At 41.1% G+C, this 25,265-nt stretch overlaps 2 protein-coding genes across 6 annotated transcripts in view; both read right to left on the minus strand.

Moving 5' to 3' along the window:
• The window catches only part of esrrb (estrogen-related receptor beta), a 38,891-nt gene extending 18,855 nt beyond the window's left edge, over nucleotides 1-20,036 (minus strand). For 2 of the 5 annotated variants that reach the window (XM_061301904.1, XM_061301902.1), the window contains exons 1-5: nucleotides 19,495-20,036; nucleotides 16,134-18,059; nucleotides 13,366-13,434; nucleotides 6,477-6,886; nucleotides 2,203-2,319 (exon numbers count right to left, since the gene is read on the minus strand). In XM_061301904.1, the coding sequence (XP_061157888.1) occupies nucleotides 2,203-2,319; nucleotides 6,477-6,886; nucleotides 13,366-13,434; nucleotides 16,134-16,183 (646 nt within the window). In that variant the 5' untranslated portion in view covers nucleotides 16,184-18,059; nucleotides 19,495-20,036. Of the gene's footprint in view, nucleotides 1-2,193; nucleotides 2,320-6,476; nucleotides 6,887-13,365; nucleotides 13,435-16,133; nucleotides 18,060-19,494 lie in introns of all 5 variants that reach the window. The other 3 variants (XM_061301903.1, XM_061301906.1, XM_061301907.1) reach the window with 3 other exon arrangements.
• Nucleotides 20,037-20,268: 232 nt separating this feature from the next.
• Nucleotides 20,269-25,265, minus strand: part of LOC133169620 (G patch domain-containing protein 2-like) — a 39,896-nt gene continuing 34,899 nt past the window's right edge. Inside the window, exon 11 of the mRNA XM_061301962.1 lies at nucleotides 20,269-24,751. The gene's annotated coding sequence lies outside the window, so the exon portion shown is untranslated. The remainder of the gene's footprint in view (nucleotides 24,752-25,265) is intronic.

Raw genomic sequence — 25,265 nt, forward strand, 5'->3', positions numbered from 1 at the left:
ATTATTTTATGTACTTTAAATATTTTTATTGACTCACAGGTCACGTTTAGGGATTGGGAAGATTTTAGAGCGAACATTTCTGCTTCTCTAACAAAATCCTTTGTTCTTCTTGTAGACATTTCTTTATCGTTTCAGTGCCAAGATGGAGGGACTATCTAAGACGATTTTTTAGTATCTTGACAACATTCTACCCGAGTACGTATCGGTATTTGTGTGCGTGAGTAAGCAAGAGGGAGAGGAAGTTGGTGCAAAGAGCAACTGTCACTGAACGATGTCAATATAATCTCTCAATAGTATCTTGTCTTCTCCCTTGCTCTAAGCTCTGACCCGTTTTCATTGATCAGAGGAAAAACCTGTTGCCTCTGACATTTGATTCTTCTATTGATCACTTCCTCTTTTATACAGTGAGAGCCAAAGTACAGCGACCCAACGCAGGCTCTCAGCAGGTCTCCGTAAATCAAATTGCTGAAAAACGTCTTCCGTCGAGAAGCCAGAAAATTCGATTCGAATAGGAGTACTGTTACTTCACTGGTTCTTTTGTTTGATATAAAAGAACCAGTGAAGTAATTAAAAAGGAAAAACAAGATGAACTTAGTACAACTAGGAGTACTGTTACTTGAATTGTGAGAATAAACCTTGACTAATTTTTATTGTTTTATTGTGTATCATCCTCGGCAGTCATGGGGCAGTGTGACATCTTTGTAAAGTTATACTTAGGTGATTTTCCATTGGCACACAATGTGACCTTTCTGTCGTAATGAAAGTAAGTGGCAACCACGGTCACATGAGTGGTAGCCGTTTCCACACTCGGGCCGGAGTACGGCGTTGAGCTGAAGGCTTCATTGAGCTTACTTACACTAGGCAACTGAGCGTGTGTCTCTATTTCCATTTCGTTTCTCTGACACTTTTAAGCATGTAAAATTGATGTGGCATTTCTTTGCTAAAGATGGCAGTGATATAATGCTTTTCACCACGCAACCAGATCTGCGACAATAATCGTTACGGTACGATGACAGATCTAAATGTGTTATTCTAATTCTCGGATTGTGCCCGATGCGTCGAAGTTTGCCGGGAGAACCTCGGGCGAAGCCGAGGTCTGCATATTTGAGTTTTACACTCTTTTTACTCTGACCTGACACGGGTCATTCATCTCTAGCCATGACTACATATTTTTGTAGTCTCCTAGATGATATATTGGCATAAATTTTTCATCAGATAGTAATGCGATTACTCTGTCTTTCTGGCACTAAGGCTTTATCTGGCCGCATGCAGTCCAGGGGATTCGGTTTCTGTGCAGAGATCCATATAGGTTACGACTTTGGCTTCAGGTGGCGCTTGGGTATATATGCATCTATAAATCCCTCTCTTCGGTGAATAATGGGAGGAATAATGTCAGAATATATACAGAGCGAGTTTGCCAGAGAACGTAAAAGTAGGCCATTTTATGCAGAATTGTATCTGTTAGGGCCTCTGTCTGGCAGACTATTTAACCTACTGAATAACCATGAGGGACAATCTTACGCTAAAGAGTTCCGTGAACTATTTACTCATGAGCATTCCAGAAAAAGAAAAAAACACGAGGGGTTTTTGAACCGATGCTCCGACAGTAGAATTGAAAAAACACAACATTGGCTCATTCAATCCAAAGCTACCCATTATATATTTTCTATATTGATTGGTTATAAATATTTTTGTAAGGAGCAGCCAAGCAATAAAAAGAGCAACACAGAAAGAGCACATCACCTGCTCTGACAGAATGCCTCAATTTGGAGTCTCATGGGGGTTTCTAGAGATTAGGGAGAGGGACAAACCCAGCAGGACCATTCCATCCAAAACATGTTTAATTCTCAGGGAATTCTCAGGAGGCATCCACAGGAAGAGACCTGAGATGTTCCCAAAACATTTAAGGGATCAATATGCCGGGGACAGCTGACACTGTGCCGCGTGAGTGCATTTTACAGGCGGAATACTGTTACATTTCTTTTACTCAAATGGTGAAATAATGCAATTCAGCATTTTTTTGTGTGCATAACTAGACTATTATTTACTGCTGTGTGGGTACAGCGGCAGTCTCGGTCGGCCACCAGGCGGTTTGTATTTTTACACCAAGTGTCTAGGGCTACAAAATGTTCCCATCATCCAAATTGTCTTTATGCAGTATGTATGCGTGCAAGAAGAAAAAAATGCTCTTACTCTTCTTACCTTCTTTCAGCATCCCCACTTTGAGGCATTTCATGAAGCGACAAGCCTGACATGATTTGCGTCGCCGTTTTGTGATCTCGCACTCATTTGTGGCAGGACAGCTGTATTCAATGTTGCCTAAGAAAAAGAATAAATAAGATTAATTAATGGAGACACAACTGATTTTCAATGAAGGCATTTTCATACTATTTTAAGTGCATTTAAAAAAAAAGAATTCCATACATATTAACTGGGTCTGGTGTAGTCCAGTGTAAAAAAAAAATATATATCTTCCTGCTGGGACACAAAGGAGAAAATCGTTCATATCAGAGTGGCAGATAAACCCACAGTGGTCCTCACTCCTCCAACACTAAATAGGTCTTGTTAATTCTATGCAGGCCCCAGGTGCAGGCCATGTCCCCCCCCGTGCTCAGAGGGGCCTACCGCTGCTTCAATAGCAGGCTAGATGAACCAAAACATGCTGCCCCTGACCAATTTACATAATACTCCTGGAGAGCCAAACCTGTTCTTACTACAATTGCTATTGTTGATGATTTATATACTGGACAGGCAAGATGCCTTATACATTATTCAATTTTAGCATACGATTCCAGGATGGTGTTTTTCAAAAGAGTTTCACTGCTCCATAATAAAAAATAAATAAAAAGAAAGAAAATAGTTGTACTCAGGACTCATGGACAGCAGGACATCCTGTCTGGTTCCCTATATTTTACTAAATTCGAGGATTTTCAATAAAAGGGTTCAGTGTATTATAAATCCCGTCATTTTCGCTGGGCTTTCATTTTTGGAGGTTTTGACATTGGTCAAACACGTTTTCCATGAAGTTACAGATTTTTCTTACTCACTTCAATACATATATATATAAATAATATAAGAAATATATAATTATGTAAATAATACAACACAAATAGGTTGAAAATGCAACGTATGAACTAAAATATATTTTCCTTCTTATTTTTCACAGGGAAAATTTAACAATGAGCACTTCCCACATTAGCCACCCACAAGCTATGTAATATTCCACTGGCGTTCCTCTACTGGCCCTCCAACACCCTTTGACAACTTATGCAATTATGTTAACATTATTAGACAGATCAAGTCTAGGGTCCCAAGATGTTATAAATAATTAGAAATTCCTCTTTATATCGGGGTTAGAAATCATTATGCTAATTCTACTCATCTCTTTGGAATTGCGGGTAAATAAAGGTGTGAGGCAAACGGCTGATGAGCTCTGATTGTCTTTCCTCACTGTGTTTTCTCTGTTGTCATAGCAGAACCAGACCATAATCATCCTTTTCATTTTCACACATGCCGGGAGGAGGCAATCAGTGCTGCCCGGTGCAGGATCCAATTTTGTGTGTGTGTGTCTGTGTGTGTGTATTTTTATCATAATTAATCAGCTAATCTGTCAATTCTAATTATGTATACTGTCTATTACTGAAGCATTGAAACATTTAAAACCCAGGGTTATTTTGTTAAAAATTAAATAAATACAATTACTTGAGGATGCAGTAAGGTCCTCCAATTAGTAACAAAATGTGAAAGCCATGATTGTGTTTATTTGGCAGCTAAAGCGGCCAAGACCATCTATTTTCATATTCATTTCATGTCATCATCCTGGAAATGCAGCCAATTGACCCTGCGTGTCCCTGAGGGCATTTTAGCGTTCTGTTTTTGTTTTTTCCTCTCATACTACTCGTTGCTTTTGTCGGGGTTTGAGTGAACATGAGTGCAAACTTCAACTGGTGGTTTACTAAAAGAGGTCCTGTGCTTTGAGATCACACTCTTTAGAAAGGAAAGGAAGCATGCACTCAGATTGCCTCAGCTTGCGCATGTTCTATCATGTGCATCTGATATTCTGTCAAAAGGGACAAAGAGTGGATAGTTTGAGAAGTTGTTAGCAATAACACTCTCCTCACTTTGTTTTCAATGCACAGGAAATAAATAAGAAATAAAAAAATAATGTGAAGTGCGTCCATGGGGCGTGTGATTAGAAGAGCCCACAGAACAGAGGGACTTCGAGGATGGATGGATGGATGGATGGATGGATGGAGATTCGGGTTGATATAAATTTGGGTCTGGCCTTGACTAATATATCTTTATCAAAAGATGACTTTAAGAGGCCTATTTGGCTGGATGGCATAGTGACTGCGAGGCTAAAAAAGTATGATAAGGAGTTAAATAATAATAATAATAGTAAGAATGAAATGAAATAATTTGAAAATTAATACATGAAACATTTTAAATTAAGAGCATTTTGGACGTCTCTAAAATCTGACAAGATCCAATACAAGAATTGAAGTGAATACTCAATATTTACATAATCTTGTTCGATTAATTGAATAAGTAAATTAGTCAAGAAACAATGAACACCTTACAACATGATGTACACTATATGTCTAATGACAAACTACAATAACATTGTTCAATAAATATCTCCCTTACAGTGGCACTTAAAATGACTAAAGAAAAAACAACAACTAGATCTTAAGATGAGTGTGTGCGCCGACATAAAGTACATTTATATTTGCATCTCGCCAACCAGATAAATTCTGAGGATTTTTTTTAAGAGGAAGATCAGCAAATGAACAGAGTCCAAGGTGAGTATAAAAAAAAAAACGTCAGGATGGTAGTTACCACCAATTTATCATGCTATTTGCCCTAAGTGCTACAGAGCAATGTGATAAAGAGCTAGAAAGGAGAGAGTCTTTGTTTTCTTCTCATTAACAAAGAACGTCTCACACTCTAACCTTGACTGCCTCGTTATTCCTTTAATTAATCAGTTCTCATCAACCTCACCTCCCCGTTCTTTCGACATCCTGCTATTTACTGTTTCCATGTTGCTCCACCTAAACGGCATGTGTTTCTATTATCATTTTGGTGCGCTTTCACCTCCCCCCCCAAAAACGTCCCAGTATTCTCTGCTCGGGACCCCTGTCTGATTATTATGCCATTAAGCCTCTCCTCCTCTCATGTGAAAGGAGCAGCAGAGTCCCTCTTCAATCTAAAGAAGTCCAGGGTTTTCTTCCCCTCCTCTCCCTGAAATTACCCGGCGACGCGTGCCTGAGTTTCTAATTGGCATGCCCGTCCCTGGAGACGGCCCCCTCCCTTCTTCCTAATGAAAAGCCTCGGCCTTAATTACACTTTCCAAACGCTGATTGTTATTGACAAAACTCCTGTGGCTCGGACAAACGACGGCAGATTAGCTCCATTACAGGCAGCCCTCCAAGAAGGGAAAGAGAGGGATTTCAAATCGACAATGCAAAGTGGGGGAGTCAGGGGGGGTGGGGTTGGGGGGTGGTACGGAGCTTTCAATTTCTTTCTCCATGTACCTTCCTCTTAATTGTTTGGGCCTGTGCTTCACTTAAGACTTCTTCTCTGATGCCTCTTTTCTGTTCCATTGTGATACTTGGGAGAAAATGTTCATCTTTTGTCAATAGACGGGATTGCTGATGGCAGCAATGGTAAACATGCGGATTTGGCCTAATGCTTTTGTTTGTCTGAAAAAGGTACATAGACTGTCTAAAGCTGATAGGGATGCAAGGTCGAAAACCAACAACTCCCATCAAGACAGGCGGCGTAATGCACGTTGTTCTATGCGGGTGAACATTTGTCGTTTACCTCAAATATGAAAGTTTTTCAATTTCGGCTTTACTTATTTCATTTAATTTACGACGACAAATGGACGTGTAGATGGGCTTGTTCATATTTTTTTTCAGGCTAACCAATATCTGTTTCCCGTGTAATCAAGAGCCCTTCATTAGTGATGGGAAAATGACGTTTCATTAATGAACCAGTTGTTGTGTCTAGCAGCGACGTGGCATTTTTCAAACCTTTTACTTTAAACAGTGTCATCTAGAGGAGTAAAAAAATACAACTGGTTCACGAAGCAAATTCGAAGCTTCGTTTTCCCAACACGCCGTTGAGATGCATAACTTTCAAGCAAAGCAAAAGAATTGCAAACTACGACTAGCATCTGTGAAAATGTGTGAAAATGCCACACTGCGGGGCTTTTGAATCTAATTTTCAATTAAAGGGGAATAAACACAGCCTTTGAAGCTTTCCTAAAGAAAACAGTGGGAGGATGCGGTTGGAAGAGTCGGACAGATGATTTGTGTATTTGTACAGTGTACACTATGAATCTTTGAGATTGAATATACGTCGGTGTTCTAATATCAGAGATGCGTTGAAGATGTGTTTCTGGTGTGGGGGGAAAAAGAAAATCTATTCAGTGTGTTTGAGGTATTGTCGGATGAAGACGAGGAGGGAAATACCTTGTATTGTCCTTTTAAAAAAGGCTTTGCAGGCCTCACAAGAGGCCACACCATAGTGATACCCCGAAGCTATATCTCCACAGACCAGGCACAGCCTCTTGGGGAGGGAGTTCAACATGTATTCGCACTTTATGGATGAATCCTCCATGATGGTGCTGGAGCAGTCGTCATAGCGTTTGCGGCAGGTGCCGGCTCCGAGCCCGCCGGGAGTGAACATAGGTGGAGAGTCCAGGCCGTTGGAGTGGCTGTTCATGGTGTTGACATAGCCACCGCTAGCGTCAGAGTTGCCGCTGGGACTATGGTGGCTGACTGTGTCAATGACCGAGGACGGACTGGATGGTTCCGTTTTAATGTAGGACCCGCAGCTGGAGGGTAGGTGCCGATCATCAGCGGCCATTCTATTCAGCAGCCTGAGAAATAGGGGAGGGAGGGGGGGAGGAGAGGAGAGACGGTCGATTATGTGTTTTTATAGAATAGTATTATGAAGCTGATATGACAAAAATATAGCGAGTGTCACGAGATATTACAATACCTGCATTATACTCTAAAATAAGGGTCCACAAAAATGGGCCATTTAATACAGACAGTGATGGAACAAAAGTATTTTCTTGATAATCAGAGTTCATCATTCCGTCCCTCTGTCAAAAGCTTGGTCATGCGAAATGGGAGGAAAAAGTAAAACCACAGGCTAAATATTTATAAATAAAAAAACAGGGCAAATAATGAGACAGAAGAAGAAAAAGAAGCAATATTTTTGCGGCAGTTGTACTCGTAGACCATCGGAAACTCGTAGACCATCGGACATTACAGAACTCACGAACAACCATATCAACGCAACCATATTCAATGATTATTTTGCATATGACCCAAGAAAGGCCCACACACCACACTTTGAAATCCACTGCTGTACACACACGCTTCGCAGAGCAGAAAGCAAAGTGGACCATGTCTCCTTGAGTCAGCGGTGAACCAAAAAGAAACACGATGACAACTTATTGACTGCTCATCTGTCTGTCTAATAACTAACTGTATTTTATGGAGTACACGCAGTCCATGATGTAGCGTGTGCAATATTTCGGATTTGTAAAAGGTTCTATAAAATATTCCTTGCTCACAGTAACAACAGGCCTCATGCCACAACTCTGCTCAACTCTTAGCAAAATATACATATGTTCTAAAAATAACTTTAAAAATTGTGACTTATTAAGGTGATGGCAAGGTCACACATTTGAAAACAGACACACCCTTTTGCATTAGGAACCAGGGTGAGGGTAAAAGGTCGCCTTCACTTTCCTACATTAACAAAATTGAGTGTTACACGGTTTATGCAAATTTGACAAATGGGTTATACGAGAAGAGCAGTCAAATTCGGGCCTCGGCACATTACTCCATCAGCATATTGCCAAAGAATGTTTACATATTTGACATACCGGAATAGCATTGGCACCGCTGGACTCAACCTGCCTTGCTCGGAAGTTAGCTGTCAGTCTACGAGGGCTTTTTGCTGAGGCCTCGGCTACGTCTCCATTCAGTTGGCCAAACCGCCTCTCGCTCTCTGAGGATGATTTAATTGCGAGGGTGGGTGACAGAGAGGTTCAGGCCCAAGGGTCATTGGGTCAACCTTATTTTTTCACCCTGGCTTTCTGGGCCCGTGGAGATGGGGGTCACTGTGTCAAATTAAATCTCATTCCCGGTTTTCTCTCCCTGCTGTCATGTATATTCATCGGAGCTCCAGGTGCCTACCACTTCTGGAAATTCAAAAAAAGGTTAAGTGTGAAAATAAATAATAAAAAATGCGCCATGTTAAAACTATTCACCTTGAGGGTTAAGCCCAGCTCATATTTTCTCATCATATCGATGTTAGAATTTTTTTTTAGCTTTGATTTAAAGTACAAGCAAATATTTTTTAAGACCAATAGGTCTTCGTCATATTTGCTGCTTAAAAACAAAATCCATTTGTAAGCGTCCTTGCAGCCCTAAATTAAAAGGTGAATCAATTTCACGCCTTTCTAAAATAGAACTTGCCGCTCTTGATAATGAATGCAGATTGCATCTGCGTAAATGAATGCACGGCTCTGTTCATCTGCTTTATGTTCTCTGTTTCAGATGGATATGTGCACCTGTACGATAGGGCACCTGCACTTGGCTTATTAAAGGCTATATATTAAAACGTAGCCACGCAAGATGGCTCCATTTAGCTTTTATTTCACAAATTCAGAGTAAGCCTAACCCCGGTTCAAAGGCCATCTTGAGGGTGACACTTAGCATAATTGCATAAGTGTCTTAACTGTTTTGCCTCCAGCTCAATGTGGCCATTTATTATAAATGTGCTGGCTGGAATTCCCTTAACTCATTCTACGATGACACATTATACCACTCCTATGCGTATGTTTTTAACAAGTCTGCATATATTGATTAATGATGCTGAGGGAATACTAACCACTTGAACCTGTGATATTAATCAAACAGTATGAGAAAAAAAAAATCTATAAATATTCGTGATTTCAAATGGTGAGCCTATTCATTAAAATCTATGAATAAATACCATTGTGCCGAGAATTATGACCCCTAAATATTTTGACAGTCACAATAGGCAGGATTCATATTTTAATATGCTAATTAGCAAAAAGGTGCACATTCCTGCAGACATATTCATGCTGTGAAATCGATCATTCTGTTTTACTTCCTTCCGCAAGCTCAGTACAAGCATTGCCTGTCTGCCCAAAGGAGTCTCGCTCGACGTAGATAAACAATTGCTTTCTTCTCCTTTTGTGCCGCTCAAAAATTCAAGCTGAGTAGAGCAATATGGTTGTGCTAACACACTCCGCAGTTTGGTTTTAATCTGATTCCTCCTAAAAATATTCCAGATCCTTAATATCATCCTACTGGTGGATTATCTGTATTAATGACTGGCAATGCTTCTCACATACTCGGTTCCTGGACATGAAAGAAAATGAGAAAGAAAGTGAACACGTCTTGACGCTTCTTTTCCCTGCAAGCAAAACACGGACGACTATCTCGAGAACAGCCGTGATCTAATTGAGCCAATTTGTAAGAATTCCTGTGAAGACCTTCTAGGAGGAGAGTGAGATTCTCTACTGTAGCCTATGACTCGCATATAAAACACACAAAGCAACGCCACAGTCTCGGCTCACACAATGAGTGAAATGCTTCTATTTTTTATTTTTTTAACCATCAATGCCACCTGATGCCAAAAACACATTTTTACTCCATTTACTAACCTCATCACAAGGTGTGATGAGGTTACTAGCTCAAATTGAGTGTGGATGGGCAGTGGAGGTTTGACATGTGCAGGCAGGGTGATGGTGATATCAGATGCCCCAGTAGGGGCAGATCTGTCTAGAAGGCCCCAGGCGATGTGGTCTGATAAGCCACCGGTCCCGGAGTCAGGCGCAGGTAGGACAAACTCAATTAGCTTCTGAAATACCTCCTCTGAGCCTTACTCAGCCTCTCCAGCACAGTCAAAACCTTCTGGCAACCGCCACCCTGACCTTTCCTCGAAGGGCTATGACCACCTTTTACCGCTTCAACACACTCATTGGAAAAGCAATGACTGAAGGAGGTTGAGGGAGAACCTTCCAACCAGAAAAAGTCAGATTAAGTTCACATGGAGGTAAATAGACAAGGAAAAGCACCAGGGCCTCAGAAGGTCTTGGACCAGCCCTTGGGATTTAAATAGAAAATCATCTTACACTATTCTTTTTTGTTTAACTGGTCCTAGTATATTAATGACCATCATGGGAATATGAATATAGCCCGGGGGTAAGTGCTTTCCACCACTGTTGAATGGGTTTTAGCCCTCGTTGATTCAAATGTGTGTTTTTGCTGCAGACAAAATATGAAAGATGGAATTGCAGTGGAGTAAAGTGGTCTGCTGTGGTTGCACTCCTTGGGGACCCTTTTGGATCTATAGAGATGAGGCCCTTAATTTTGCAGAGTGTCAATCCTTGGTCTTGCTCTGACATAAGTGCGTGTGTTGGTATGGAAATGGAAGGGCCTCCTTCCTCATCAATGAATAAAAATCATTGAGGAAAAATAAGTACTATAGGAATGACGAGAGTGTTTGTGGTACCAAAGGAGATTGAGGGGCCCCAATCAATAGTCCATAAACTGGCGGCTAGTGCCGGGTTCCCATCGCGGGGACCATGCTCTCCGCGGCCTCTGCAATTAAGTCTCTCAGTCTCCAACCCAGGATTATATTTAGCTGCTCTACGGCAATGCTGCTATCATCTTTATAAAGCAATGAGCTCACTCCACTATGACAACATGAGCCCCACGCTCCGGCGGCACCATATGATAGCCCAGACCAAGAAGTACTGTAGATCACATCTATTGATTCCCACCTACCCCCACCTCCTTCTCCTTCCTGTTGCGGAGATCCTGCTGGCATATAGGCTCTGATTTTCGTCTGACGTAAACCGTCTGGGCCGCACAGGGCAGATCTAGTTCTTATAGGAGGCTGAGTTCAGGAAGTTGATGGAAGCAAATGACTTGTGATGGTGATATTGTGGGGGTGGGGGATGGCGTCTGACTAAACTTCAATTTTTATAGAGCAAAAAAAGTGCAATCTTCTCCAGAACCCAGTGGGGGACATCCCCACAGAATTGAACAACTCATCATGCTGTATGGAGAAAAAAAAAAGAAGCCTATGATAAGTCTAGCCCTCAATGCAGTACATTTGGGATTAAATGTCTAATTGTGTCTTTTCATTTGAAAAGATTAGTTCCCATTACATCTGTTCTGTGACATTGTCATGGTATAATTTAACATGAAATATAAAAAGTAATTATCATTCGACTTTTTGACTAGTAGTGCTGCGGGAAAACGTTTTGACAGTCAAATATTTTGTGGATTAAACAGACTTTTTTTTTTCTCACTCGGACATATATTCTAAGGACAAGAGAAATTATCCAGTTTTATATGTTTGCATGGGTGCAAACAGAAATATTATTATAAAAGGTTTAAGGCTATTTCTGTCCATTGTAGCTCGCAGGTTTAAGACACAGCGAGCGTGCGTACAGGGGGACAGAGAGGCATAGCGCCATGCATGAAATTGCTTCATTAATCTTCCTCTGATAGGCTGTTCTTGTTTAGGAGTCAACTCTACCTGCTTGAAACAAAGAGCCTGTCCTGCCTCCACCATAAACTAAAATTCTAATCAAAGGTGAAACTGAACACAAATAGGCCTCCATATACGCAAGCAAGTCCAGGAATTTTTAAACATAATTCGACATGAAGGCCCTTGTTCATATTTATACAGGGCATTGTTAGTATAGTCATTAGCGTCTCCGTCTCGAAATGACACGAGCATCAAGTCAGACTTCAAATTATTCAAACGACTGTAAATTAATTGATGCTTTGACGATGTTTGCGGCAGACATCGTCATAGCGATGGCCTCTAGCTTTTTACAAGCTCATCTCTACCAGCTGCCGCATATTTCCCATAAATGGTGCTGGTAATAAAAAGGCGGGTGGGCCTTACTGATTTATATGATCGGGTCCGCCACCACGCCATTCAGAAATAATTAAACTTTGGGGAGATTTCATGAATTAATGTGTCTCCTTCAGGGGGGCAATCTAAACATACATTTCAGTGTTGCACCATGTCTGGTGTCCGTTCATGGCAAAGGGTGGATGGTGTGTGTGTGTGGATGGGGGGGCTGCCTCCGAGGGGCAGGTTCAACAACCAATGTTACAATTTGATTGCACTTGATTGCACCGTTGCAGCTATCCTGAGGAGATGTTTTAACTCAAGCCTATCTGGCATCCAAATCAGGCCGGACCCCGCAAATTTATAAATAAAAAAAACAAATTAAAACAGGCATGAGACACACCGAAGCCGAAATATTCCACTATATTGCCGCCTTTTGTTTTTGTTAAATTCTTTAGAATTTTTTTCTCCACACTATCAAAGTCTGCCTGAGCGCACACACAATCATTCGCTCACAATTTTCCAAAGAACCCCATAAAAAAGCACTTTGTGTCAAAAGTTGTAACGGGTGCGAGTTTAGTCCGGCTTACACAGAAAAAGACTTGGCAAAGCTGTCAGGAGGAATGGGAGCGGCTTCTGTGACGGACGGTTTCAATATTGATTTCATAAATAAACAAAGCTAACCATCGATCCTAATGTTATTTTGCATTTCAATTACTGCTCAGAAACATAACCTTCAAACAACGGGCCGCTCGATACCAATAGCCTTCACTGATAAACACCCATATAGTTATCCCCTTACATCACTTTTGCAACCAAATGGGACGGAGTGGACATTTTTTAGCGAGTGAAAAGCAACTTTATGATTTTCCAAACCGTTTTTTCTAACTTTTCCACATTTTAAAATCCACAGTTCTTTCTTGCGTTGTTTTACTTATATGGGTAATGTGTTTGCAAAAATGTGTCTGTAAATGAAGCGGAGCCCTTCACCGTTGGAGCAACAGGAAGAAGTGCTGACACGCTGTCAGTGATAGCACTCGGCTGCCACAAGGGCATAAGAGCCCACGTAGGCTAGCATTATCCTTCTAGACTAATGGACTTGGTTATTTTTAAACTGATTCTCGCACTGCGGCGGAGGTCTCCGATGTTACCGTGGAAGAGCGATCAGTAGGGCCACGTGCGATGGATGATGCTCGATAGTTTTGGTACATAGGCAAAGAGGGCAGCCAATCATTGAGTCTGGAACTTTAAAAAAAAAAAAAATTGAACCAAACTAATTGTATTTCTGTGTAAATATTGGTAATTTTGTGCTAACATAAAAAGAGAGACCGAGTAATATACTCTACATCCCCATTTGTCCTGGGGCCTCACTCCCCCCCTCCCCTTCATCTCAATCTGAGTGACACATTTACAGTTGAAAGTAATGATACTAGATACCAGAAATGAGAAGGCTCCAGCGTGGCCAGTGGACTCAGGAATCTCTCTAATGAATTGGACAACAAAGCCCTGTTGGTACAAGGAAGAAGTATTTAGAATGGGGTGACAAACTGAATTTATAGACATCATAGACGCCGCAATGCCTCCTAAACGCTGGCGGCGTGGGAGAAAGCTGGCCGGTCGGCAGGGGCTCGTCTCCTAGCGGGGTGGCCAGTCGGGAACCTCTTCTTCTTGTAATGTATTCTCAAACCAAATTATCGTAAACTGATCCCATCTGGCTAGTGTCTGTACCCGGTCGCTTTGGTTGCCTACCATTGCCTCTACCCCTGCGATAGCATCTCCATGAAGACAGCAGAAATCTGATTAGTCCAACAACAATGAAACACTTGGTCAAAGACCAAAGAGCTTTTAACTTAAGATACACTAATGTAATTCCCTCGCCTTGTTTTCTGAAACCTAATAACAATCTAACGGATGGACTCCCGCAAGGGTGTTTGCAGTCTCCAATGCTGCACAAGATGGGAATAATGTCAAATAAATTTAAATCTAATCCATCAACGTGCGCTAACTTCTTTCTGATTCTCTAGAAAAATACATGAAAAAAGTCTCATTTCATGAGGGGGCTGTGTTGGAGAACGCCGATAATGGTTTGAAGCAGTGGTGATGTTGAGCTAAAGGAAAGCCAGAGTGTTGATGGAACATTTAAGACCATAGAGAAGTCACATGCTGACTGGCTGAAAGCACCAACAGCAACGTTCATCTATTAGCATAAAGTATCTGACTCGGTGGCAAATTCAGGAAAAATGGTCTGGTGTAGAACAAATAAATATGTAGACCATCATTTGAAAAGAAATCAGTTGGTATTATTCTGAAATTAAATTCTGCTGACAGTTTAGGCACTGGCGAGCTGCACACGTCTATCTATAGAGCCATGCTATAGTGATTTTTATAATGGTATAATGGTAATGGTTAAAGACACCGAATCCACACGACTAATCCTCTCATCTGACCATCGAAGTCGCGTTCAGCCTCAAGTGTGTGTGTTTTAAACGCCAATGAACGTAAAACAGAAGAGGGCTGATTCTTAACTTGAAAAGAAATTGCAACTTCAAAAAAAAAAAAAGAAAAAAAAAAGGAGAAATTTATTGACGTTTTAAGATTAACAAGGGTGCAATTCTTTTTCTCTATCTCTCTCTTTTACCTGTGTATTGGTGTAGGTGGATCCAATTATAATTTTTTCAGTTTCCCAATGTTTCTACAGTACACTCTGCTTGTTCATTATTCAGTATATACCATGTGACACATAATGAAAATGTAAGTTAAAAAAAAATCATCCATATTAAAACAAATATATTTTAAAGAAACTGCACAAATGTGCTCACGTTTAGTTGCCACATTTTGTTCTGATTTGAAATATCTGTGGAGGGAAAGAAAGTCGAGTTGAACTAAAGTGAAACAAACTACAAAAAATGTTTTGAAATGTCTATGAAACATTTCAAATGCAGTCTTCTTGCATGTCAAATTTTTCTTGGAAGTTTTCTGCCTCCAAATTTACATACAATTAATGAGATGCACAAAATAAACAAGCACAGTTATTCGGACACGATAAGTAATCTGAAAAGCTGCTTTGAAATAACACCACTTTTGTTTTTGTTTTGTGAAAGTTATATTTATGCCTTACATTATTATATCCGGTATGTTTCTCACACACACAGATTTAATAAATAATTCAACAGTTTGTAGAATACAAGAAAATTGTACATGCATTAAAGGCACAAAGATAATTGCGCACAACTGCAAAATTGGCACAAGTTACAGAAGTTGCAGTTTCTAAAGTAAAGTAAACCATATATGGAAAGAGAAATCCAGAGCTTTTCAATTTTCCTCTAATTTAAAAAGATATTTCCACCCCAAATGTATAAACTAAATAATGGACTGAATTAAGAAACAATTGACATTGGCTACAAACTTTTTCCATTTGAATTAGCAGAGAAATTGGTACAATTGAAATAAGGGCACCTTCATTTTTTACAGGTTATTTTAATAAAATGTAAATTATGTTTAATTAATAATTTCAACATTTTTAAATGCATGACTAGATTTTCCTTATTGTAAATTGAATTGAGATTTTTTTTTTCTCTCTAGCCTTGTTTATTTCGACTTGGTAGTGGGTACATTTAATTTTGCCTTAAGTACTGAACATAGAGGAAAAAAATGTTGCACATATTATATTACATTTACAATTTATAAGATAGGTGCATCGATGTCAAATGGGTTGGATCAGAGTATTGAGCAGAGGTAGCAGCTTGCCTTGCGTGCCGCTGCTGGGACAGAGAAGGCAGCCACCGTTTCTGTCTTTTTGTTTACTTTGTCCTGGCCTTTACTGTGCAATTTATCCTCCATTGTTACTGTACATATATTTACTTTCTCAAAACACAAAAGTATTGTTCTTCCATTTATTTATTTATTTACAGTCAAACTCATCCCCTGAAGAATTTAAAACACTATGATGCTGAGAATTTCACAAGTCAAGCCTGTCATAAAAAAAAATGAAGCTACGCACACATTCAGAGTTTCTCTTGATTTCTTGCTTGATACAAAGTCACTCAAACATCCCGCATGATCGTAACAAGAAGATAGATGAACAGGAAAAGTTAATACGTTAAAAGAAAAAAGTGGGATCGACCCAAAAGTGCAGGCAAAGCTCACAGGGTGGAGTTAAAATGAAAAAGTGAAGGAGAGGGAAGGAAGAAAAAGAGTGCACCTACTGGTTATGATAGCTGAGAGGGTCTGGGAGACAAAGTTCTGAAATGTCCATCAGTCCAGTTTTAGCATTCCAGGAATGAGAGGAAGAGGAAAGAGGAAACAATTGAGAGCCGCTTCTTCCCCCAAATGACAGCCGAGCACCCTCAGAGACGAAAAGCCCCTCCAGCAGCGCTTCCCCCAGCCTGCGCAGGTATGTTGGACTCTGATGGACTGACTGGCTGCACGCATGTGGAAGGGGACATGTGTGTTGTGTATGTTGTTATGTCGAGATGTGTGGCAAGAAGACTGCGTCTCTGATTGTAGGAGAGCGCATGTGTGTGTAGGGCAAAGAGAATCAGAGAGAGAGAGAGAGAGGGAGAGAGAGAGAGAAGCGCAGGCAGTGGCGGGATAAGGACTGAGATGGAGAGCGCAGGAGAGCGCCAGCGAGAGGAATGACTCTTTCCACAGGCGGGATAGGGCTCTTTAAGACTCAAGGGCTTGATGAATATGGAACAGCTGCTGTTGGCTGGCTCCGAGGGGGAGGACTTAAAGTGACAGAGGGGCCGGCACAGCACCAGGGAGGAGGGATCCGAAATGCTTAGGTGCTCTCTTCACGCATTGCATGGACACAACGCACATCAGAACAGAAACTGGACATTTCAAACTGTGCAGGACTTCTAAAAAAAGGGGCAAGTGTCAGCAAATATCATCGATATCAGGCCAAATATTTTAAAAAGCTATGAAGTGTTTTGCTTTTACATACTGCACATATGTGCATTTTCATTGGTTGCTGGAAAATTAGGAACATCAGTCCAAAACATTCAGATTTCTATAGTTTTTGCCTAATTCTTCAAAAACAACAATGACATCTTAAATCCCAACATTGGAATAACTTTTCACCAACAGGTTAACCGACAGAGCTACATTTTGCTAGTTGAATAGGTGAAGGGCAACTAGTTTGATACACACTTCTAAAGTTTATTCATTTACTTATTTATAAAAATGACTTTGGCTAAATGGCTAAGACTCTGCAACAATCAAACCAGGGAAATTTTTTGTTCGGCAGTTGGAACAAATTCATGGAATTTCTATTTGTTTCATTAGGAAACTGCACTTTAGTTTATGAACGTTGCGAGTGTCTACATTTTCAAATGTTCACTTCAGAAAGATTTTAAGCCAAACACAATATTCATCGACATTAGAACAGGCCCCAAGTACTGTTTACTGGGGGAGTTATGAATCAAAAGCACAAGTGGTATCATTCTTGGTATCAGTATCGGTGATACTGGTATCAATCTGGGGGAAAAAAAAGCGTGACCAAACATTTTTAGTGTCACCAAATGACACGAAAGAGTGTAATTCGGCCCACACTACAATATGGAGACGACACTACACAGTGTAGTTCATTCGCAGCACTTCACTTTCAAAAGCTTTCAAACCACTACGGACGGTTAATGTATTTATTGAGCTGTGTCGCTAGCTCCATTTGCGCTTGTTACATGCGAGAGAGCGTTGGGAACCTTTCGACACCTGCGAGAGATGATCTCAAGTCATAACTCATGGTGTGGAGGCCCATGGTCTTCTAACGCGGTGGAAAATCCAGCTCTGCTCCCCTAACCCCGGCTTTAGAAGCGCCTGTGTTTCCGTGTTGATCAAGCTCAGTAAGAATGCAGAGAATGCAGATAGCATTTCACAGGCAGCGAGTGTCGCCGTGTTACTGTATCCTCACATTGGAAGAGCGGAGCTTACGGCATCTTTTGCTTAAAACGAGTAGCGGCAAAAATCTCTCCCGAGTCCGACTGCCTCTAGTTGTGCAAAGTTTGTCTCGAGACAGGTGGCAGCGGCTTGGAAGTACAGACAGCAAATGGCTTCATGCTTGTGCTGGATGCAGGACAGGAACAGCGTAACCCCCCGGAGAGGAATCCTGTTCCATTCATCGGCTCACGTTTCTATAATCAATGCAAAAACATCACGCAATCCCTATTGATCATCACGGGGCCTATTGATGTGCAACAATAGTGTCTCCACAGTGGCACTCATTTCACAGCATCTGCTCCCCTTTTTGAGGGAGGGGGGGGGACAAAAACAAATGACTAAATACATTCAATCCAATTAAGCAAGGTGCCAAATCCAGCACCTGTCAGCCGAATTCCTGGGATAGGAATAAACACACTGTCAAACTGAGATGGAAGACTCCAATAGGACATCGCACTACAGACTGGGATGGAAATAAAACAGGGGATGCAAAGCAGATTATGATTGACTTTTTTTTGTTTGTTTTATGTTGGGCTGTTAGTCAAACAAACAGTGGAATCAGAAGAAGTGGTGATAACTGTCATGATACAATGCACAATGGCATTATCCTGGTATCTACCCTGCCTTTCACCTTGGTGACTGGCTCCAAAAGACAAATCTCACATCTGCATGTTTTCATGTGGCTTGCCAAATCTTTTAAGTGACATCCTGACTCGTGTCACACCGTGTGAGCTATGAAAGCCCCGCTGAAAGCTGCTATCGCTCCTCCTTATCAGCTCTGTTATGAAAAATCACAGCATGTGACAGTTGATTTGACAGAGAAGGATCTGATAGAAATAAGGAATAGAGCCACGTGAGGCCGGCACTCGATCGCACAGCATGAAAAGTTAAAGCAGTAACAAGAGTAGGACAGCGGCTGATGATGTAATCTGTTGGAATCGTTACACGCTTGAACTGAAAATAAGTGTTTCTTTTGTCAGAGGGGAAATCTAGTCGACCTGTGTTTATTCCTTATGACACATTGAGGGAAACAATGGAGTGTTCAATTAATGTGAAATGAGATGTCAATTCCAATCAGGTGGCCTGCTAGTGAAATAGTATATACTAGATCTATACAGCAGCAAATTATATTTATTAGCCTTTAACCTCTATGGAAAAATGCAAAATACTAAATTGCAACTGGAGGACATTAGAATGCAATTCAAGTTTGCGTTTAATCCGTTTGTGCATTGGTGTTCAAAGATGAGGGCAAAGTTATTTCCCTAACTTGTGACGTCTCTCAAAAAGTAAATGTGACTTCATGTGGCAAGACGTGGAGATATGTAGTTTTAAACATAAATAGGAAAATACACACAACTACATTGTGATTTATCCCTGCAGGTAACTCGTTGACTGGCTGACAGTAAACGCAACATTTTTAAAATACCCGATTTTTGAGGCAATAAAAGGTGCGCAAACGTAATAAGAACTGCGCGTGCAATATACAGGCCTACCTAACTATTAATTTATGGATATAAAAGAAATTAAATTACTGTGGATGAAAGTGCAGAGCGCGTAAAAAAATGACAATATTGCACCTGGAAGTGAGAAAAGACACCAGAAATGTGTGCAAATGAATGCATAAAGTACCTTTCTATGACATGTCATTGTTCCGAGCGACAAGCGTGTCAAGGAAGTTTTGTTTGTCGGTTCTCTTTGCCTCTGCAGGTTCGGTCGCGGTGGTGCGGAGGACGTTTCGGTGGCTGGTATGTTTCGTCTGCGCGTACAGGACGCCCCGTTTAGTGGTCACACAACGGAGCCTCACTGACAACTCCGCCTCCGGCGCACGCTTACCACGTGAAACAAACTTTCCCACTGGCAACCCGAAACGGAGTCAGAACAGGTAAATGATGTCAGTGTTAAATTACTCTCATAAAACAACATTGAAATATTTTATGTTTGTGTTTGACCTGAGTAAGTGGAAAAAATGGGTACAGAGGAGGGAAAAAAGTCAGATGAATGTTATTTTATTGACTGGTTATATATTGGTTATATATTGCTTGCAGAGGTAACACTAAAATGCCATAGGAAAAATTAATGAGGCTTAACTGCGTCTTTTGCGCTGCCAAGAATGTAAGGAAGCAGATCAAGTAACTTTGAGAGCACTAGACATTTCCTCTAAAAAAGCTCAGGTGAGAATCTCAAGGCTCAAGGGCCAATTCATATGTTATTTATTTATTTATTTATTTATTTATTTATTTATTTATTTATTTATTTATTTATTTATTTATTTATTTATTTATTTATTTATTTATTTATTTATTTATTTATTTATTTATTTATTTATTTATTTATTTATTTATTATTCTGAAAGTGCAATCTATAAACACTTCAGTGAATTTAAATAGAAGAGTCATGCAATTAACATAAATCAAAGAAATATTTGCAGTGCAGATTCTAGCAGTACAGATCTGACGGTTTGCACCTCTGATGACCTCAGTTGTGGTGGGCTCCAGCTTGCAGGAGCAATAAAGAGTGCCCTCATCTCCACTAGAGGGAGGGCTCTCTCGCAACAAGGCCACAGAGGAGCTACAGCAGAGGTGACTTTATTTATTTATTTATGTATTTATTTATTTATTTATTTTCTCACAAAGTCAGTGTTATTCATAAAGCAGATGAATGACAGCCAAAAGAGTGCCAACAAGCAGGCTCACAATGGGCACTCAACTACTCTGACTTGTGAGCACAAAAAGCCTCTCCCTTACAAACATGCAATTACTGTCCATGATAGATTAATTCACAGTGAAAGATAGAAATCGACTCCAAACTATTGACGGAATCATTTCAGGGAGCAAATTAAGTAGCATTAAAAGAATGATATTGCTACCCGCAAAAGTATCATTGATCCTTTTCAAAAGCAATTAACTGTATTTCAAAATGGGACCTGAGCATTGACACTGAAAGCTGTACACTAGGAGTACTGAGGATCACTTCATTTGAGAGAGAGATATAAAGACCAAATTATCCCATCAAATAGAAAATCTATAAATGTAATGGCGTAGCACTTTAGTGCTAAAGAACGACAAAGGGGGCTCTGATTAGTTCCCTCTGTTTGGCGTATGCTCAGAGTTTACACGAAAACACTGTGGATTAATTTAGCCCATTTTAATTTGTAAACACATTTCTATATGTTCCTTGTATATGCACTTATAACCAATACACAAGCTTGGAGAATTGTCCCTCTCAAACATATTGGTGGTGTGTACATGTGTGTGTGTGTGCACTCTTTTTCAAAGTCATCCTCAATCAAACGGCGATTATCACTCTCTGCCGTTTGCTCTGATGGGCCGACGCTTAACAAGTGAAGTACTCTAAAAATACATTTTTGACACAAGTCAAGCTAGAGCACTTTCAAATTAGAAAGGATGAAGGAGCATATGCACACACACTCTCTCTTTCTCAGCGACCCATCACTTAAGAAGCACCCACTTCATCAAGAACTACTTCGTCTTTTTAGCCACTCATTGGTGAGTTGTAGCCTTGTAGTTGTAAGTAGACTTTTCTTTTTTGATGGATTGCAGTAGTTGCTGTTCCACACAGCAAACTGAGTTACACTATTGGTAATGTAGTGAAAAAAATAAGAAGGGGGGGGATATGGTATGCCATCGTCGGAGGAACCAGGCATCCATCTCTAGTTCTGGAAAAAAAAGTCCTGCATTATTCAAACCCAAACATGTTTACTTGTGATTGCGACTCAAACTGAATCAGAAGATTCGAACCACTCCTGACTTATTCCAACTACTGTCAGCCACCCTCAATCCAACCCACACCTAAATTCCATTTAGGAGACATCTCACTACCTTTTCCCTGCTCTTTGATGCTCCTCCCTGCTCTTTGAATTCTATGCACCACAACCCTTAGATTCACTTGCTTAACAAATATGGACGGGGGGGCTTAAGTGTTTTTTGAAATCTTCAAATGGACTTTGGACTGCCCGTGTTGAGCTTGGTGGCGATTCTCCTCGTCTCTCTCCTTGCTTCAATCCTGCATGTATCTGCTATTGTGTGTGCGACTACGTGTGTGTGTCTGAGTGTGTGTGTGCGCAGCCGCGCTGGATAGAGCGGCGGTCTGGAAATGAGATAAGGATGTCTGATTCATAGGATCTGACAGGAAATCTATATCCTGCAATGTTTATAATCCAGCCATTACTACACAGCCAAATGAAAGAACAATAATCCAATCATTTACTCCCATATTTACCTGAGGGCCATTCTCGGCTTGAAAAGGCAAAGAGCGGCTGTAGAGGCGGTAAATATGAGCGAGGGTGGCAAAGGGGCGGGGCCAAGAGTTTTGAGAGAGGGTCAGCATCCTCTGGGGAGGACGTGGGGCAGTTCACCCGCATGCTCTCTATGAGGTTAAAGGTCACTCATTAGTCAACACGAAGGCTTGATTGATTAAAGTAAAATATCTCCTGTTCCTTTTGGAAAGAAGAAGAGGTGTCACTCCACTCTCTCCTACTGATCCAACGTTATTCGTTCGAGAGAAGTCCTTCGAGCCAACTCTCCATATAAGCATGGAGGAATTCTCTGGTGGTGCTTTACTTATCATAGAGTCTTTCATGACAGTATGAGCTGCTCTTCATTGTGCGCAAGGGGGGGGGAGGTTTATCTTATTTGGAAAAGTGAGGGGGGCCTGCCCTTATCTGTCAATAAACAGTAATTAGATTTTGTGGCCGATAGCGTCGATTGGTTTCTAATCTAGCTGTCGCTCCAGACGTGTGTAATTAAAATCCCGATTGATAAAGGGAGTAAAAGCCCGCCCACGCTACCACTTTACCGGGCCCTACCCCCGACCCCTTGAAAGCACAAACAAGGGAGAGATATGAAAGAATGCCTGAGGAGAAAACTGCACTTCTTATTGATCTGTTCTATCTGCCTTCCTATCAATGCCCTTTTTCCACAATAGAAGGGCTAGTACAAAGGTTGCCGACGTAAAACTTCATTGCTAATCTCCATCTGACAGATATTATCCCTCTTAATGGTAAAACAAAACAAATAAAAACCCTTTGAGGCAGTTAGAGATATTTTGGTAAAAGCATGGTATCAAATGTCAAAGGTGGGCGCGCTTGGTGTTTAACCTGAACAGAATGATCACTGCCCTTTGCACCAGCCATGGGCGTTGAAGAGCTCCATCGTTTCACATTAAAACTATGATTTGCAAAGCACAATGGGAGTACAGGTGGAAAAGGGGCGTTTGCGCCGTTGTAGGGGTGAACACAACTGACTTGTTTGCCATCCAATGGAAGCGGCTCTCCTTTAAATTTGACGCACGAGGGGCGTTCTGTCTACAATACATAGCCGAAGGTCTTGCTGCAGGTCATCCGTGAGATCACCACGCTCAATCGCTTATTTAGTCTGCTAACATTTTTAAATATTACTCAAATTGAGCGGTGGGAGGTAATGAGATTGATCAGACAAAAAACGTGTGTGGTACTCTGCAGGCTTTTTAAAGATGTGTAAGCCAAAAGCATCCCTCATATGACCTTTCCTGTCTGACACTGGTCACCTGCTGTCACGTGTGACCGCCGACCATCACCACTGAATGATGGCTGCCGTCTGTGCTTCACACGCCCGTACGTGCGCACACACTGTGTACTCACGGTTGGAGCGGATAATCCAAGCCGAAGCAGTAATACGAGCACGGCAAGAACATAATAAATCACACATTAGCGAGTGCGGCTCATGTTTGAGAAAAAGCACTGCTCTAGTGGTTAATTTGGTTCTTAATGGAAGGCAAAATTTCCAAAGGAAAACTTTCATCGGGTGCAAATGACTTTCCTCAGTTTTCACTTTAGTAACACAAAGAGAGTGATTGATAAATGCTGGCAGTGCATTGCCAGCCCATGCATGGCGTAGCTCATTTAACGGATTTCTGTAATTTCCCCATAAACAATGATTAATAAATGGCAACCTGCACAAGTGAAAAATAGACAATTCGGAGAGGTATTGCTGAGAGAGCTTTTTCACTTGTAAATTGTAAATCAGATGGAGTAGCTTACCTGTCTTCAGCATTGTTTTTGGAAATCATTATTGTCATATCGTTTGATCATATCATTGCTGTATATCTCGCTATGCTATCTAAATGTTCCTTTTTTTATGCTTTAAATCATCCCAAACATTTTGACTAGTTTTTCATATTATTTACAGCATATTTGGCTATTTGATCAGTTAACAAAAGTTCAACACTAGATCATTTTAAATCATGTAAGATGTCCTTCATACATGATAAACCGAAAACCGGTTTCACGTGTTTACGAGCTGCAGTGCGGCACAGTAGATCATGTAGCTAACCCATCTGTCTCACCGTCAACAGCTCCTATGTTCCAGTTTGCTACGACAATCCAGAATCATTCCAGTCTGACCGGTACGTGAATTGTTTGTGTGCCCTGTGACTGGATAAACTGCACCTCTCGCTCAAAGTCAGCTGAGATAGACTTTGAGTCCTAATCAGGACAAGTGATACAGAAGCTAGATGGGATGGATTGCTTTCTTTCCACCATAGACTTGGGAGAACCATGTCCCCTTCTGAATAAATCAGAGTCCCCATTATATTCTTTAAAAAGTCATGTCCCCTGATAAAAAGGGCCACATCACCCATGTGGTGCCACTTCAGTCAAGTGACCTTGGAAGCAAGGTGCCATGTGTCGCAGTAGGAAAGGCCTGAAGGGAGGACGGGTGGACATATCATCTCCCTGCATGCCTGGTACCTGTGCCCTACCTTTATTTCCTCTCACCGCAGGCCCAGCACCACGCGGGCCCAATGCAGAGTGAAGAGCAGCTCCAGGCCTTGCAGAACATGACTCCAATTAGAACCCGGGATCACGCTTGACTGCCTTGGCTCACTTGTCCTACAAATATACCAGAAAAGTACAATCCGTTCAAAGGGAATACAATCAGAATTGAAACTTAAAATGAGAAAGCAAAAGGGATCTGTGACGTGAGTTTGTTTCGTGTTTTCACAGGCCCAGGGATTAAAAAAAAAGAAAAAAGAAAAGACAGTTAAGTTAAACAGATGAGAGCGATGGAGAGGCCTAGCTGCTTCTCCCCTGTGATTAAAAATGTATGTTGCCACACGCAGCCTTTGGTGTGGAACTCTCCTGGAAAAGGAGCTGGTTAATATTCAGGCCCATGTCTGGCTAATGTCTTAAAGTGATAAATAGGAGGGGGGTTGCTGCCGTTTGATTGTTCTTCACAGCCAGTCTGGGAGCAGCAGCACAGGGGGATTTAAGGTGGAGGAATCCTCTCAAAGCTCCTCATTCGTTGGCTCTCAGACGCCCATCATTAATTGGGCCTGTCGACATGACTCCTCTGTACCCAGGGCCATTGGCAGCTTGCATGGTGGATGAGCTTTTTAAAAAGAGT

The sequence above is a fragment of the Syngnathus typhle genome, linkage group LG16 (assembly GCF_033458585.1).
Source record: "Syngnathus typhle isolate RoL2023-S1 ecotype Sweden linkage group LG16, RoL_Styp_1.0, whole genome shotgun sequence".
Taxonomy (NCBI): domain Eukaryota; kingdom Metazoa; phylum Chordata; class Actinopteri; order Syngnathiformes; family Syngnathidae; genus Syngnathus; species Syngnathus typhle.